Genomic DNA, 16,700 nt, shown 5'->3' with positions numbered 1-16,700 from the left:
CTGAATGGTTTACCAGGATTCAGCAGCACGTACCCCTCTGCTTACTGCAGCATGTTTTCAAAAACACAGGATCCAGAGTGAGTTCACCTACACAGAACCATGCAATTATACTCACTTTTTTCTTTAGTTTTTTAGAGGAAGACAGGAAAGACATTTGGATGCACACCAGGAACAGCCATGAGGTCAAGAGCTTGATCATTAACCCATCACAAATATTGACAGAGGAGAGAGAACCTGGATTCTATGAAACACATTAGAAAACCAAAACCAGAAGAAAATTGCATGTGTGTTTCCACACATATACACAGGTGCATTAAAAAGAGAATCAAAAGGTCTTTAGCAATAGCCTTCAGTAATAAAAGCCACCTTTTACAACAGATTTATTCAGGAAAATATGGACATTTTGAGAGCAGATTTCTGACATTCCATCACCTTCCAGCAAGTAAGACCAATCCATTTGGAAAATACACAAGCTGCTCTGTAAACCTCTGCTGAAATGTGCAGAGCTGGGAGTGTGCAGGAGGATTCACAGCAGTCACCTGCAGGCAGGCAAATATTGCCCTGTCACAGCCACTGCCACTCCAACATTACAATTTCTGCTGTTACTCAGACCTGTGTTTTACTGGCTTTGAACACATTTGTGCAAGTCAGTGTTACAGGTTCCCTCTTCCCAGTGCAGGCCTGCTGGGAAGGCTGCTGTTTAAAGCATTATTCTTTAACATTTGTCCATCCCTAAATCCTGTCTCAAGGCAAGAAGAGGAGGAGAGGAGAGAGACAGAGCCAGCAAGTGACACAGAAGCCCTTGGCTAGGCTGTTACTTCTTCAGTGCATGACTCAAAATCCTCAACTGGGTAATAAACACAGAGGCAGCTTCTGAAGGAACAAATTTAAGAGGTACCAAGCCTCCTTGCTGATATCATATTATATTTCTTACAAACTCTAATAAAATTTCATTATACCTGGGGGTTTTTGGTTTAACAATCTTGTCACAAGAGCAGACTGAAGTTCTTCACTGATGCAAACATGCATCCAAGCCCATCGAGATGCTGGAAACACATCACTACAGCAGAGACAGTTTTCCTTTTTCTTTCTACAAGACCAATTATGTTTAACAAGTCTCAGGTATAAGATTAGAAACAAGTAGAAATTGTGATATTAAACCTCCTTGGACTATTGCTACTTCCTATGGACTAACTGGTGCTGCGTGTCTTTATTTTGTTTACTGATACGCACACAGACAGAGACACAAACATGGATTTATCAGTAAAAGCATCAGCAATGCTAACACAGCCTGCAGCCCATTGCATCCACCAGAACAGGAATGAACAGAAGTGTTTGCTTACTTGTTAATTAGAAGAGAATTACAGACTTCATGATAAATAGAGCCTGCAAAACCTTGGAATTAAAGTGGGGTTTGCTTTGTTTTGGGTTTTGTTTGTTTTGGTTTTGGTGTTTGTTTGTTTGGTGTTTTGGGAATAACACCAAAGAGAGTTCCCATTCTCTTTTAAACAAGTTTGGGAGGGTAAAATCTGGCATCAAGTGTGCAAAGAATGGAAAATACAGGTAAGTTCCAGCCACCTGCTGAATCAACTATCTGTGAACACTGGAGTAAGGTGTGAAGAACTGGAGGAAGTAATGATGTAATAAAAATTTCACTGGGTTTAAAGAAAAATTATACAAATACCGAGCAAACCAAAAGAGTTACTGTGGGTAATCCCTGCAGTACAGCTGAAATGACAGAACTGCATCTCTAGGGTTATTTGCAAAACACTTTTCTGTGTTCCCTCCTGTCTTCACCCCAACCACTTCAGACATTTTACACAACTGACATTTTTATTTCAAAGATGGAGTTGTCTGACCATGGACAACCTTATTTTCTACAATGTAGATGCTGTATGGACAGCATCTCGGCTAACAGAGGATATTTTCTTGCCTGTAAGGCTAAAGTAGGACCATGCCACAAATAAACATAACCTGCAACAAACCAATGTAAATGAGAAAAAAAAATAGATACCAAGGAAAACAGCACACAAGGTTAGCACATACTCAATATTTAATACTGAAGATCTGACAGTACATTATAGTGTATACTGTCACTAGCACAGAGTCACAACATTCCAGACTCTGGATCAGAATTAACCCTTCAAAGGAGCTGACTTATCTATGTGGTGCTGGATCCACTCAAGGTACTGACTAACTTTGGTGTAGACTCCAAATTTCCCCTTTCTTCCACAGCCTTCACCCCAGCTGACCAGCCCTACCAAAAACCAAGTATCCTTGTATCTAGTGAACATGGGGCCGCCGCTGTCCCCGCGGCAGGAGTCCTTCCTGTCGCCCAGGCTCCCAGCACACAGCATGTTGTCAGAGACGTGCGAGCGCATGGCCTGGGCGCACTCGTTGTGGGGCACGATGGGGATCTGGATGTACCTGAGGAAAGCGGCGTAGGTGTGGTTCCGCTCACTCATGGTGCCCCAGCCCGTCACCACCGCCTGCTTCCCGCTCCTCATCAGCTCCTGCTCCGCCAGGTTGCGGGTGGGAAGGCAGATGGGGAGGGCGTATGTGTAATACATCACATGCTCAGCCAAGTGCAGCATGGCTATGTCATTATCTGAGGTCGTCTTGGTGTAATTTTCGTGCGTCACCCATTTATCAACCCAAATGGTTTGCTCATCTGCCTCAGGACGGAAACGGAATTTACCTGGAAGAGCAAACAAGATGGCAGATGCTGTCAAAGCTTCCTCTGGTGTGAAGACCAAAGCATCTGGAATACACCGGGTATTAGGACTGCACTCCATGTTTTTACTTCTCTTGTAATACAACTATTTGTGTACTAAGTTAACAGTGTTCTTAACAGGTGGACAAATCTCTAAACTTTTCATATTTACAGAAATGATGAATACCTCTACAGCTCTAAAGCTCTGGTCATCAGCTGAAAAACCAAATTGCCCTGTGGTGTTCATATTTCAGTACACTTGTGCAGTGTGAGTCAGGAGGAACACAACCTCCTTGGAGCCTGCATTCAAAGCTGGGAGAGCAAGCACACCACAAAACAGGACCTTAACAACAGGATATGAGCTTTACACCGAATAGCCAGGGCCTGAATGGCTGAATGTCAGCATTTGTAAGATAAAGTTGACTGACAGGAAAGATTATTCCTTTCTGAAATCTTACATCTGTATTTTAAGGAATTTTTCAGTGCTGAAGATTCCTCAGTTGCTATTTGTGCTACATGATCATGGCTACTTCATGGGCCAAGCAGTTATGGAACAGCAAGCAACAATCTACATTGAAAAGGGCCAGAAAGGAAGAAGGCATTTGTGATACATTGCAATAGGAAAGGCAGGGCTAGGTTTTCTGGCAGGCTGCCAAGGAGATCTTGCAAGTTTTTTACTGTAAGGAGCGTCTCCAACCACAGGGACTTACAAACCACAGTAGTTACAGAAATATATTCTCAAAAGATCTCTTAATCCCAGCTTTGGATCTTGGTCTTCCAGACCATTTATTTCTGAGTCTCTCTCCTTGCTCCTCTGCAGACAGACAAGGGACAGTTCACACGTGGCCAGAGCAGACAGCTGAACCTGCTCTGATGTCTTGTGCTGAGTGGCACCAGCCCCTGATGGATTTGCTAGTACTGAGCAACAATCACAAATCAGTTTTTCTCTCCCATCACAATCTCTTTGCGGTGACAGTGTTGGTGGCACCCTGAGGCAGCCTGAAGCCACTGTGGCTGGGGGCTGGCTGGCAGGGCTTTATTCCTGCCTTGACAGATACAAACTCTGCTTTAGGCCGCAGAAATACCTCTGGACTCAAGCACCATCAGACCATCTCCTCTGAGGGAGGCAGAGTGGCTGTGCAGGAACGCACCTGCTGTGGGGCCACACACTCTGCACACCAGCACAGCCACCGGCTGTCTCCATCCTGAGGCACCCACCAACCACTGGGTGACACCTTCTGCCCTGCAGTGACAGACTCCCTCACCCCCAGGGGGACACTCTTTGACTTCTGGTCAGTTATCCACCCCCAGAGTTTTCAATTCCAAAAATCCTGGATGTACACCTGGAGGTACTGAACCCAGAGGCTGTGGAAATGCATCAAGTTCCTTCTACACAATAAGGACCATCATAATCTTGCTGCTGGCACAAAAATATTAACTGTGAAGGCAGAAACATGGTTTTGAATTTAATCATTACATCCACCTATCTGTTCTATCTTCTTGGGAGTTCTGAACACACTTCTGGATGCTCTTAGGCTGGTGATGCAGGAACAAGAGCCACAAACAGGAACATTGTGTTACACTCAAATCCATCTTCCAAAACTTCAGCTACTCTGCGAACTAACTTTCTATTTCAGACAATAAAAAGCCACATGAGTGCTGCTACAAGACTTCTCCCCAAGCTAAGTGTAAACTCAGATGCAAGTTTCCTCTCCAGCTGCTCCTGTGGATGGCAAGCTGCAGTGAGACAAGTCCAGGAGGGTGTGGGGTATCCCAGCCTGACAGACACGGGTTGAGCAGCACCTGTGCAGGCTCAGTCCCAACACTTTCCTGGCTGTCCACATGCACAGGGCAATGTCTTCACCCAGAACTCTCCTCCTCATCGCTCACAGATGTCTCCAGGTTTTTCTGATGATAACTGTTTTTTTGGTGACAGATGTGTCTCTGTGAAAAAGTGAATATTCTGGCACTAAGAGGACCCAAGGCTACATCACACACTTTTCAATTCATTCTTTATGTTGGATGTACATAAACTTATTGTCTCTGCTCTCTAGCATCTGGCACATCCACAGTGTGTATGGGACATGCACACAGATACCCATTTTTAAGGCTGTATACACAGACAATATATTGGCAGGACTCCACAAATACTGGGAATAATCTATCCTTTCACTAATGGAAAGCAAGCAGTTGAACTGTTATGCATCAGCACCAATGCTAGATAGAAAAAAATGTCAAAAAAATCTAAGTGTGAATGAAACACTAATTACCTTTGTTAATTCAGGAGAAGCACTTACTTGACATAATGACATTTTCTCATGCTCCAGGGCAGCAGAGCAGGTAAAGGTAGTGTTGTCATTCTGCAGCACCTCTCCAGTGAAACATTCTTAAGTAACAGTGTTTAAATACATGAAAAGGCAGGAAGAGACCCTGTGACATTCTCCTTCTGGGATCAAGACTTTTTTTCAGTATTGGGATGGTCTTAAATATTTTCATCATCAGAAAAACACAGGTAGAAGAGACCAAGACTTTCTAATTTACAGACCAGCAGCAGTGCTCAGTAGACATCAGCTCGCTTCCAGAGTAAGGCTCAAATAGCTCAAATGAAATCAGATTTTTACTAAACTTTGTTTTAAGCTAAGGTGCATATTAAATAGTGTGTATACAGACCACTCCTACAGCCAAGGACTTTTGTCTTCAGAACTTGTCAGTCTTTTCCCTGAGATGACAAATGTTAAGAAATAAACAGTTATATTTAAAAAACACAGGGACAGGTGATTTTCCATACCAAGTTTAACTTTGAACCCCTTGTGTTCCTCAAGGCAGTGTGCTGCTGTTAGGACCCAAGATGGATGGATGAGAACACCCCCACACAGAAACGTCCCTTCGGTATTTTGCAGCATAATCTGAAACAAGACAAGGGAAGTGTGACACTGCATGGAGCACAGCTCACAGAATATTGTACTCATTCTTCTTGGGTGCTGCCCAATACCCAGACTTAGCAAGCACCAAATGTCATATTCACTGAAGCCAAAGCTCTACAAGGGGACAAAAGCCCTATAAATAGAGTCTTTGTGAAATATCTACAAAAAAGTTTTGAATGTCCTTCCTGAATGAGGGCTGGCTTCATCCAAATCAGCATGGGGTGATGCTGGTCACTGCAAAGCAGCACTTTGTACTCAAAGCTTTGAAATACAGAGCACAAATGAGGGGTGTGTCCCACACCAGATACCATGCATCATCTCAGGCTGCAGCTCACATGCTGTGGTGTAAAAGGCCCTTTAATATCAAAGGGAACCAGGCCCTAATTATTTGCATTCATTAGTTCCATGGTAAGATCTGTGAGGTCTCCCTTTTCTTTGTGACAAGCCAACCTGTCGTGGCATATTTTGCTGATTAAGCCTGCTAACTTGAATTTATGACAGACAAGGCTTCTAAGAAAGGGCAGGAAGATCACCTCCCACTGGAAGGCTGTTGCAGGAGCTGAAGCACACATCACACACCATGAGTTCCCCAGGATGGAGCAACAGAGCAGTTGCTGTGAGTGCCATCACCATCCTCTCTCTTGGCGGTGTTGGGCACAGTAAGGTCAAAAATTTGGCAAGAGGAACAAGGTCAAGAATCCTCACAGATACTAAATTATTTTTTCCTGCTACTCCAACCTTTGGGATGCTTTTGAAAAAGCAAAGGGAACCTTACCTTCATACGACACCATCAGTAACAAGGCAAGACCCTTTCTGGAGCAGAGATGGAGGCAGAGCAGTTCAGGAAAAGCCTGAGCTATTTGTGGCAAAGAATCCCTTTCTCCTTACCTGCCAAGGGCTGCCTCCCTTTCTTCCAGCTGTTCCATCAATGAGCCGAATATTGAAGTCTGCTTTGGCTTCAATGTAGTCTGACTTCACTCTTCCACAGGGGAACTCCACTGCAGGAGAGGCAGAGAATTCACTAGCAAAGTCCAGGTCACCCAATCCTCTTTTTAGAGGACTTCTTCTGTCTAACCTAGGCAATATTGTTCAGAGGCTTCCTGGAAGTCCCTCAGTGCTTGGCAGAGGAGGCAGACTCCTGACTCCCTTTTATGTCTCCCTGAGACACACATGGATAAATGGCCATAAAGTGGGTATGGAGCTGGGAAATGCAGGCAGAGTTACTCTTCAGGAACAGATGTTTTGAAAATGAGTACAAAGTGCACTGCAGAGAAATCTCCCATAAAACTCTTTTACATCAGTCTAAATAATCCTCTGCCAAAGCTGCACTACAAACACCGTGCTCTTACCTACAGGCTCACACGTGGTGTGGTCATCCTTGAGCTGATACCCCGATGCACAGCTGCACAAGCGATGCTGCTCAGCAGGGTCCTCCATGCAGAAATGTTCACAGCCCCCATTGTCCATGGAACAGTTGCTGTATTTGACCTCTGTGGGAAAAACAAACAGCAGGAGAGAGATGGAGCTGGGAAGTCAGAGTCACAGAAAGGTAAGGTGGCAAAGTGACATCGTGCTTCAAGTGGGTAACAGCTGTCCATGGATTTGGAATGACAGTTGTGGGCTTCATTGACACACAGGGCTCTAGAGAGCAAACAGACCTAGATCCAAAATCAGGGAGAGGGGAGATGGAGGAAACAGCTTAGTGTAGACTGGAGAACAGAAAATGCACTGTCACTATGTGCCAAGTCCCACAGTGAAAGCTGTTGATGATACATGACATACAAAGCTCATCCCTAAATATGGTATCCAGCTTTTGTTCAAGGAAGCAACTGTCACAATAATAAAATATTTGCAGTGGATTGGGTTTTCCCCTGTATTTAAAAACCCCACCATAATTCTCAATTCTAAAGCAAACCCCTGCTTCACAGAGTTATTTCCAATATTGTCCAAAATTTAGATATCTCATATCTTTAAAATTATCCTATGGCAATACAAAGTTAATTTTGCTTTAGATAAGCACAGATAAACTTCTTACCCCATCAAGAAGCAAGAGAGAAACCACATTAGTGAAGAAAGTATAAAGGAAGAATATGCCATGCAATAACTGAAGTGTCCATCCCTATCACACAGAGATCCCTGTCACAAAGGATGTTATTTTATAGTGGATTAAATGCAGTGTTACCATAACTGCACAAAACCCCCTCCCAGCCTTTGTTACAGATGCAGGAAAATTTTCCAATACTGTCCTTGCAGGTCCCGTTGGAACAAGGATTTGGTTTACACTGATCTCCATCTGAAACAGAGGTAGGAAAACTCAGTTGCTGAACCATACAGAGCTCACAGATCAAACAACAACATGAACAGACCCTCCCCAGACTCCCAAGTATCAGCCATGTTTCTGGCACTTAATGGTGACACCTCTGTGGCACTTGGCCAGAGGCAGGGCCATCTGTTTGCGTTCTCAATTACATCTGCAGAGTGAGTGGAGTGGGCAGAAGGGGAGCAAAGAGTAAAGCCTGAAGCAGGCAGGACAGCAGCAGGTTACTGCTGGACCACATCAGGCATGGTTAGAGCATCAAAGCAATTCACCAATTCCTTAACTCTGGGAAGATGACTGATGATAGGTACAGGTGCACCTCAAGTGTTTTAGGAAGGTTGCTTGTATGATAGAACAGGAAAACATCCTCTGCACATCCCTTATGAGAGAGAATGAGAATTTGAATCAGTATATGACACATGGCAGGAGGAAGGCTGAGTACTAGTAACTCCTGAGGAAGCACAGAGAAGTGATTAGCAGTGTCTTTACTTACCTACATACTTGCTCCAAAAATTTAGCTGTGGAGAAATAAAACTTGTATTACAGCAAGAACACCATTTTTCACAAGTGAGGAATTTTAAGTGTTTTGTGGTCTTGGCCAACAGGACACAGCACTTGGGTCAGTAACATCGGTCTCATTCTTCTTGGCAGTGCAGTGACTGGCACTGCAAACCAAGAAAAGCAGCCAGTGATCCCCCTGTACTGTCTGTACTAAGCACAGGCTCCCCTGCTCTGCTTGCAGGCTATTTTCTTGGCACTTTCTACCAGGTAGGTCACCCGAGCTCACTTGAGCCCAGTTAGACAAAACATGGGCATTCTACGGACAGCCCCTCTCTCCTCTGGGATCTGAGGGACAGCAAGGACTGGGTAATCCTATGCTTTGAGCCTACTCTGCTAAAAACAGCAACAGGGAGTACAACCCCACACAACAATGGAGTGCAGAAAGGGGCAGGAATCAGCAGACAGTAAATATAGTGTCCAACTCAAAATAGGAGTTTGGAGAAGGAGAGAAAGAACGTAGTGATAAGAGAAATGTTTGTCACGCATAACTGAGAGACCTGGGAGATACACTGAAAAGCAGCCAGGACTGATGAATGGACAACAAAGGGGAATGACTGGAAAGACTGGGAAAAACTTAGTAGCAGCAAGAATAGCCAGTGGGGTCAAAGCAAGGATTGGAATTAACTGTCTAGGACCCAAACCTCACCAGGTGGGCCAGGTGGGACATGCTTGAGTAGCCAAGCTTTGTGGCCCATAGAGGGGTAACCTGACAATCACTGTAACACAGGGACACTCTAAACCATGCCTACACCTGAGGAGTCAGAAAAGATCCATGTTCAGTACTGACAGCATGATCTCCTGTGCCCTGGATTGCAATATTTTAAGAAAATCATTGATTGGCTAAGTTATCTTATCCTTTAAAACAAACCAACTTACTGTTTCTTCCCTGGTTTCAAATATCTCACTGGCCTCCTCAAAGTCACAGCGCTCTTCAACACACTCACGCTCCACAGAGCCTGGCTTGAGCTCCTCCAGGAAAGTGTTTGACCTCTTCTGGATTCTCAGGACTTTGTTTGCATCTTTACTGCTGTAAAATACTGCAAGCAAAAAGGTGAGAGCAGAAGCAGAGAAAAGAGCTGGCTGAAAACTCCTAGTGGTGCTTCCCAAAGGACCTTAGGAGAGCAAGAGCCTCTCCCCAGTACAGCAAGAGAGGCTGCCCTAGACACCATGGGCTGTCTGTGCTGTGCTGCAAGCTCCAGTCTCTGCCCTGTGGTACTCTGACATCTCATGGGGCTCAGCAGGGCTCTGACCAGGCAGCTGCCATGGCCCCAGCACTGTCAACCTCTGCGAAAGGAAGTCAAACCCTCCTAACGGGAATGATTCCAGCCACTCCCTCTGACTAACAGAGGAGCAGGAAATGAAACTGCAGTGACTGGGAAAGGTTGAAGGACATCTCTCAAAAGAATGCTTACTTGAGGTGCAGCAGCCCCAGGAAGAGCAGGCAGCCAGCAGCAGCCCCACAGTGAGGAGCTTCCACATCCTGCAGCAGGAGTCACCTGAGGAGGAGAGGGCAGGCATCAAGAAGAGCACATTGCTGAGTGACACAAGACCCTGCTGCAGACAGTTCCCACCCAGCCAGTTCACTCACTGGCTTTTCAGAAAGCCACTTCTCTGCTGTGCCCTGTCTCTGACTCCAGCTCTGGAGTGGCTGTTCACTAAGGTCCCTTCAGACTGCTTTACTCGTTCCCTTTAATACATCAGCAGCTCTCCCAGAAAACTTCTGGCCTGTCCTCACACCCTCCCCTTGTCACTGGACATTTTTTACAAGTTTCATGCTCCAATAAAGCAAGCTGTACTTAGAAATCTCAAAGGATACAATACTTTTGAAGGACTTACTGCTTTATTCAGTGGGAATCAGTGTGATCTGTTCTTTCTCCATGAGCTCTGCTGGAACTTAGTTAATCCATAACTTCAGATATTTACTCTTTGGAGTGACACGAAATGCTTTCTTTTTAGTTGTTAAACAAACAGTGCTCAGGGAGAGCTTGACCATTTACCAGCATACAGGGGAAAAGTAAAACAGCTGAGACACCCACTCTGCCTTTCTCAAACCATTTTCTCCTTTTGATTCTCTGGTGAGTAGAAATGGTTATATATATAACGTGCAAGTGTACATACCCAGTGCTGCGGTCTCTTGAGAGATCCTGCCCTCTTCTCACAGCACGGAGTCACCCAAAAGAGACACATATTGCAATTTATAAGAGTCCTCTCACTTCACTTTCTCATCAAAGCTTCCACCACAAAATAGCAAAGGGAACTAACCCCCACTGACAGCCCTAAGCAGATACCAGATGCTTGTACCAGCAAATTGCAGCTTATGCTGTGCTGGGTTAGCTCTCATCGGAACAAAGTATTCTATTGAATTGTGAACACTAAGCATTTAGAGAAAACCCCCAATCCTTTTCAGAAATTTTCTTGCATTGGAGGTGGTAGGAACCAGCATGTCCAAGTTCTCTGCAAACAGTGCCTGCAGTGGCACCTCTGTGAGCTGGGCAGAATTCCAGAATCACTGAGGTTGGAAAAAACCTCCAAGACCACTGAGTCTAAGCTGTGACCAAATCCCCACCTTGTCACCCAGAGCACTGAGTGCCACATCCAGTCATTCCTTGAACACCTCCAGTAAGGGGAACTCCAAACCTCTCTGGGCAGCCCCTTCCAATGCCTAATGACCCTCTGCAGGGTTGAAGATGATGCTGAAGATATGGCATCTTCATGCACATTACCTGTGCACCCAGGAGTCCTCAGAGACACACTGAGTGGGGCAGTCAGTTTTTTGCTATTAGCTTCTGCCACATTATTAAAAAAAGACCAAAATTAATTCACCTGTATCAGAGGGGTAAGAGTATCTTCTGTCTCTGCTGTTGCCTTCTTTCCATTTTTTCTGTAGTGCCACTTAAAGCAGAGCCTGACACTTGGGGAATGATGCACGTGTGAGTAAACACAGTAGTTCTTATTTCCTCCTTATTCTGGCTCCAGGTAACCAATGAAAAATAGTAAAATGAAAATTTTACCACTTTCATCATGCAAGAGTATGTAACATCAGAATGATGTTCCTGTTCCATACCCTATTCTCTCCATACTCTGTTTAATTATCACATACAAAGATGTTTTTCACACAGAAAACATTCATGACCATTGTAACTTACTTTCCACCCACTTTGGGACAGTACTGTGGAACTCTACAACCATCCTGTCAATTTAAACAAATCTGCTGGAAGTTTCCTATCAGCATCTTATGAACACACCAATCTGCACAGACAGAAGAGAAAGCTTGTCACAATCCACTCTATGAACTGCTCACCCAAACACACCAAATCTTTTTGTTTCAAGTTTACAGGTGTCATTTATAACACTCAGTTCCTACATTTCACAAGAAAATTCACTTCTCCCACATTTCTGTAAATTACTCCAGTCACTGTACATACCGCCTGCAATAAATGGAATACACAGAGGCCCAGCTGGAGGAGAGAACAACTGCTCCCATCTCATCCTGGCACTGCACCATGGCCAGGAACAGCACCTGAGGAGGGGTAACCAACACAGCCCTGCTGAGTCTGACAGTGTTCCCATTGAGCTGTGGCTTTGCTGTCAGCAGAGCTTTGATCAGATGAGCACCAGTAGAAGCACCACATTTAAAATATCGTTTGTTCACTACAAGACATAGCTAAAAAAATTAAACTGATGTCTTCTACTCCCTGCCAATTAAAGCAACACAAAAAATGCTACAAAGTTAGTCTACAACACTTACATTTACCATTTCATTCCTCTCTAAGGAAAAGCTCTGAACTTCTGATGCAAGCCAGGATAAAACCATTTGATCACAGCACAGGTTTTTATTAGCTGGCTCCCACCTGATGGGCACAGCAGCCCTCTCACAACAAAACAGCAACAGAGAATCCTTACTGGAAGCTCAGAAACATGTTTACTTTATATACAAGAAAAACATATTTACAACAAGTAAACTATGTACAAAAAACCCCAAGAGACATTTCCATGGTAATCACTGTATAAATTAACAAAATAAATAGGAGGGAAGCAGGTCCCATTGTTAAGGCACAAAACCTTCTTCCCAAGACTGTACAGGGATTCACTTGCTTCCCGATGCTTTCAACAGGATCGCAGGGATGGTGGGGAGACCCCTGAGGAACAACGGTCGGTGGACAATGATACAGACATGCAGTCACTGCTGACAGTTGTAGAAAAACATCATTTTTCATACTTTCCTTTTTTTTTTACAGTACACACATCTTAAGATACAAAATATGTCTTGTAAACAGTCTGTTTTATAAATCACATCGCTATTATGCACATTTTTAAATAACACGAAAACAATGATCGAAGCTTTCCATGTGATTTGGGGGCAGAAGCAGATTTAGCACTGACACAAGAAGGCCTCAGCAGAGCTGGAGGCTCCCAGGTGCCAGGCCAGCACCTCCAGGCACCCAGCAGCACAGCTCCCCTTGGCCCCTGTGCTGGCTCCTGCTGACATCCCACAAGGTACAGAAGAGAGGCTGTACCAGCCCTCCCGAGGGCAGCCCAGGGCAGGGCACTGCCAAGAGCCAAACCTCCCTCCAGTCTCCACTGCACACAATCTCACTTAGCCCCAACCATCATTCCCCAGAATCTGCCATTAAATATCCAGGATGGTGCCAGAATGTGAGAGAACAGACTGAAGCCTCTTCCAAGCAGAAGAAACCTCGTGCCCAGCTCACTGCAGCCACTGCCAGGGTGAGGGATGTGAACAGAAGGTGCTGTATGGCTTTCACAGGAGCTGTGTTTCTTCAGGGACTAAACACCTGTGTGATATGTGCAGTTCTAGCTTCTCTCAGGCTGGTGCTCCTGAGACTGCTGGACAGTCTCTTTTTGGCAAAGCAGCATATTTTTTACTGTCGCTCCTGAGTTTTTCTCCCACAAAAAATTATCAGATGTCAGAAGAGAAACTCAGAATAGGCAGTAGCCAGGAGTTCTACCTGGCTCTCTACTTTGCAGATAGAGCTCACTGATATGCAACACAAATTGTCTTCATCTATTCTCAAAAATCTTGCCAACAGAAATCTGCATTGTTCCCAGTGAGACATACAGAACTACAACCCTTTGGGGTTTCTTAGATCTAAACCTTAATAAATATCCAAAGGCACTCAGGTTAAATGTGGATCCCATTTTCTAGGTCTTAAAAGAAGGAAGAACTCCCTTCCTGCCTCTGATAAGTAAGACAGGAATATAGTGGCTGTTAACCCATTGACAGATGTGCATGTGCACAAAAAGGATCTGAAGGCATTGACACACAGATCAAAAAAGCAACAGAAATGAAGATGCATCTGTGCAGGCCTCATCACTCATGTAAATGGCTAATGGCCAGCAGGTCTTGATGGATATGGAATTAAGGAATGCACCTGAATGTAAAAACTCTTTGGATTCCTCTGTTGCTCTGGGCAGGAAGAGTAGAGAGGAGCTGTTTCTATGGAAGCAAGAATTTAATCCCTCAAGGATTATGCAAGGCAAGAGCTTATTGTTTATGCATCTTTAACCATGAGGCTGCTGGGGAAAGTTCACTGCAGATAGGAGCAAACACAGATCTCACCTCTTCTCTGGAGTTATCATTTGCCTCACCCCCTGCTGCACTCTCCTGGAAGGCACATGGATGTCCCAGAAACAAACAATTCTGGGATAGACAGTGGGATGCACACACTGTGAGGTCACTGCACACCACCACTGGGGATGGCTGCATCCTGGGGCTCTCCTGAGACTTCTCCTCATTTTCCATCCTGATGCTGCTCTGTGCCTCAACAAGCAAGTGGGACAATACAGTATGCTTGCAATTCTTACTTACCTGATACCTCAGGAATTCAATATAGTTAGAGGGAGTCTGTACTGATAAATAACAAATACAGCTATGGAAGCAATTGCCAACATACACATAGGAGAAATACATTCAGGGCAAGGCTGGACATATTTCCAGCTCAGGCCCCACAGTATTTATACTGTCAATGTCTCTAGCTAGATCTAGCATGTTTAGTCTTCTTTTACCTTCTCATGAGTTTTAACACAAGCCCTGTCACTCGCCAGGCTGTGAGGAGACACATGGGTGAATGTGCCTGGTTACAACAGACAGGCAGAGTCACAATAACCCTGGGTGAAATACTAGGGAATTCAATGGAGTTTGCCCAGCTGAAATGAAATCAGCCCAGCACCTTTATAAGCTGACAAATCTTTACATAAACTAACTTGACTGATTGTTATTAGACTACAGAAGTGATATCAATTTGATAAAAATCTTTACTTTAAAATCCTTTACTTAAAAAGTAAAAAAAAGAATGATGTCCTCAGCAAATTATCTTTTATGCCACTGTGCATGTGGACTTTTCTGTCTGCAGACACAGTCAGACAAATGCCACTCTGTAATAATAATAAAAAAAATACACAGAAAATTACTGAGTAATTAAAAATTTCTGCTGTCTCTCAATCTCACAGCACTGACTGTTGCCAAATTCCCTTTGCAGTGATAAAGATGGTGATGTAACTATGCATGCTGGTCTTGGGCTTTAACAGCCACCCAACTGAGGTCAGCCATCTAGAAACTCTGATTCAGAGGCAATAATTTTTCCATGCTCCACTGCTGCTGGTACCAAAGGCAATTTATCTACATATCCCAGTTTTCATTATGATGCTCATTTGCTTGGTAATAATCCTCCTTCTCTTAGCGCTCTTACAGAAGCCCCAATGTTTGACAGCATATGGAATCTTTTAGGGGTACAGCCCAGGAGAATTGAGCTACTCTAATCTTTTGTATCACCCTGGAGTGAAAGAGCAAGGCAGCAAGAAACAGAAGGAAGGTGGAAAAGCTACTGAGACCTAGACAGGTGAAAAGATACAAGTACTAGACTTAAGTCACATCTTTTGTGACAGAAATAGTTTTCTACACTGCAAGCTGAAGTAAAGAAACAGCTCTCGTGTCTGTGGCCACAGAAGTGGTACTGAACAGGCAGGAAGCTACACCTGGCCAGTGCCAGTCATGCTGCTCCATCGCCAGGATGAAGCAAGCTGTCCTATACCTCCCTTCTTGTGCAGCACAAACAGCTCATTAGCTCTACTCTCCTTTTTACCTGGTCTCCCAAAGATGAATTCAGAAGAAGGAACGTCAGAGCTGATCTCCTGTAACTATTCTGTTCTCCAGAATTTTCTTTTCTTACTGCCAGGAATTTCTGAACAATTGTCTGTGATGACTCAGCAGCACATTTTTGGTGAAAACCTAAAGGTTGTCCCATTGCCCCTGGCTGGTAGAGGAGAGCAGGCCCAGCAGAAGGCCCTGCCAGCTGGTGCAAATCCTGTCTGAAGCACATGCACTGTTTGTTGCAAAAGCATGAGTGAATGAGAATCACTTGATATTCATTGCAAGAGGTCTGCACTGGCTTCGAATTTCAGATGCAAATTACACACAACTACAGATGCATTAAAAAGGGAATAGTAAGATGAAAGGAGAGGCTTTGTCCCACTTAAATATGCTAAATACAGGTGTGACACAGAGATGAGCAGGAAAGTTTTGGATCTGAAAAGACTGTCAGATGCTCCTGAATTAAGACTGGCCGATACATCTTTTGCCCTGAATGATTCTACTGTGATGCAGTTATCCAGTAAAGGTATCTGTGTTGCAGCTCTCAGGAGTCCTGCACTGTCCCTGGAACCAGACCTTCCCACGACACAGGACATGGCTCTTCAAACAGTGAGTGAGTTCTCTCCAGGAGGCTCTGCCAACCACAGAGGAAGTGCCTCTCCAATGGATGCAGCCACACCCCACAGGAAAAAAGTAGCACCATGCTTGGTTGATATGAGCTCTGAACAGCTAAAATCTGGCTGTTCAGCAGAGATAGTTGTGAGCACATCTGCTTTGTGAGGTGACTGCTGTGCAGTTAGTGAGAATGGTAGACACAGGCTGTGAAAACAGAGGCTAAGCCTCGCTGGCAGGAGTACTCCGGCTCAGCTCCTTGATCCCGTGCAGTATCCTCTTCATGTGACCCACTTTGGTTACTCCCAGGTCCTGGAAGAAAAAAGAAAACCTTACACTAAGAGAAAGGCAGAAGGAAACTCTAGGTGGCCAAGCAACAGTTACAAACTAGCCAGCCAGTTACAAAGAGAGGAGGAAACCAACCAGAAAAATTCCAAACCTGAGGGTTATATACAGAGTCTC

General features: G+C 44.5%; 2 protein-coding genes across 8 annotated transcripts in view; both read right to left on the bottom strand.

The window, feature by feature from the left end:
- Positions 1 to 2,035: 2,035 nt before the first annotated feature.
- On the bottom strand, positions 2,036 to 12,335 carry PROC (protein C, inactivator of coagulation factors Va and VIIIa). Of its 3 annotated transcripts, XM_064720945.1 has the most exons (9): positions 10,352 to 12,335; positions 9,928 to 10,011; positions 9,392 to 9,552; positions 8,448 to 8,472; positions 7,820 to 7,930; positions 6,987 to 7,127; positions 6,526 to 6,635; positions 5,502 to 5,619; positions 2,036 to 2,698 (listed from the first exon to the last, which is right to left on the bottom strand). In XM_064720945.1, exons 2-9 carry the CDS (start codon positions 9,992 to 9,994, stop codon positions 2,136 to 2,138), a joined length of 1,296 nt encoding a protein of 431 aa, XP_064577015.1. In that variant the 5' UTR covers positions 9,995 to 10,011; positions 10,352 to 12,335; the 3' UTR covers positions 2,036 to 2,135. The 3 variants fall into 3 exon arrangements, with proteins under 3 accessions (XP_064577015.1, XP_064577013.1, XP_064577014.1); XM_064720943.1 differs by having other exon boundaries at positions 9,928 to 12,335; XM_064720944.1 differs by lacking the exon at positions 8,448 to 8,472 and having other exon boundaries at positions 7,820 to 7,958.
- Positions 12,336 to 12,419: 84 nt separating this feature from the next.
- The window catches only part of DGKD (diacylglycerol kinase delta), a 59,767-nt gene continuing 55,486 nt past the window's right edge, over positions 12,420 to 16,700 (bottom strand). For all 5 annotated transcript variants that reach the window (XM_064720940.1, XM_064720937.1, XM_064720938.1 and 2 more), the window contains one exon: positions 12,420 to 16,550. In XM_064720940.1, the coding sequence (XP_064577010.1) occupies positions 16,461 to 16,550 (90 nt within the window). In that variant the 3' untranslated portion in view covers positions 12,420 to 16,460. The remainder of the gene's footprint in view (positions 16,551 to 16,700) is intronic.

The sequence above is a fragment of the Zonotrichia leucophrys genome, chromosome 9 (assembly GCF_028769735.1).
Source record: "Zonotrichia leucophrys gambelii isolate GWCS_2022_RI chromosome 9, RI_Zleu_2.0, whole genome shotgun sequence".
NCBI classification, from domain to species: Eukaryota; Metazoa; Chordata; class Aves; order Passeriformes; family Passerellidae; genus Zonotrichia; species Zonotrichia leucophrys.
This window is presented reverse-complemented; position numbering and strand designations above follow the sequence as displayed.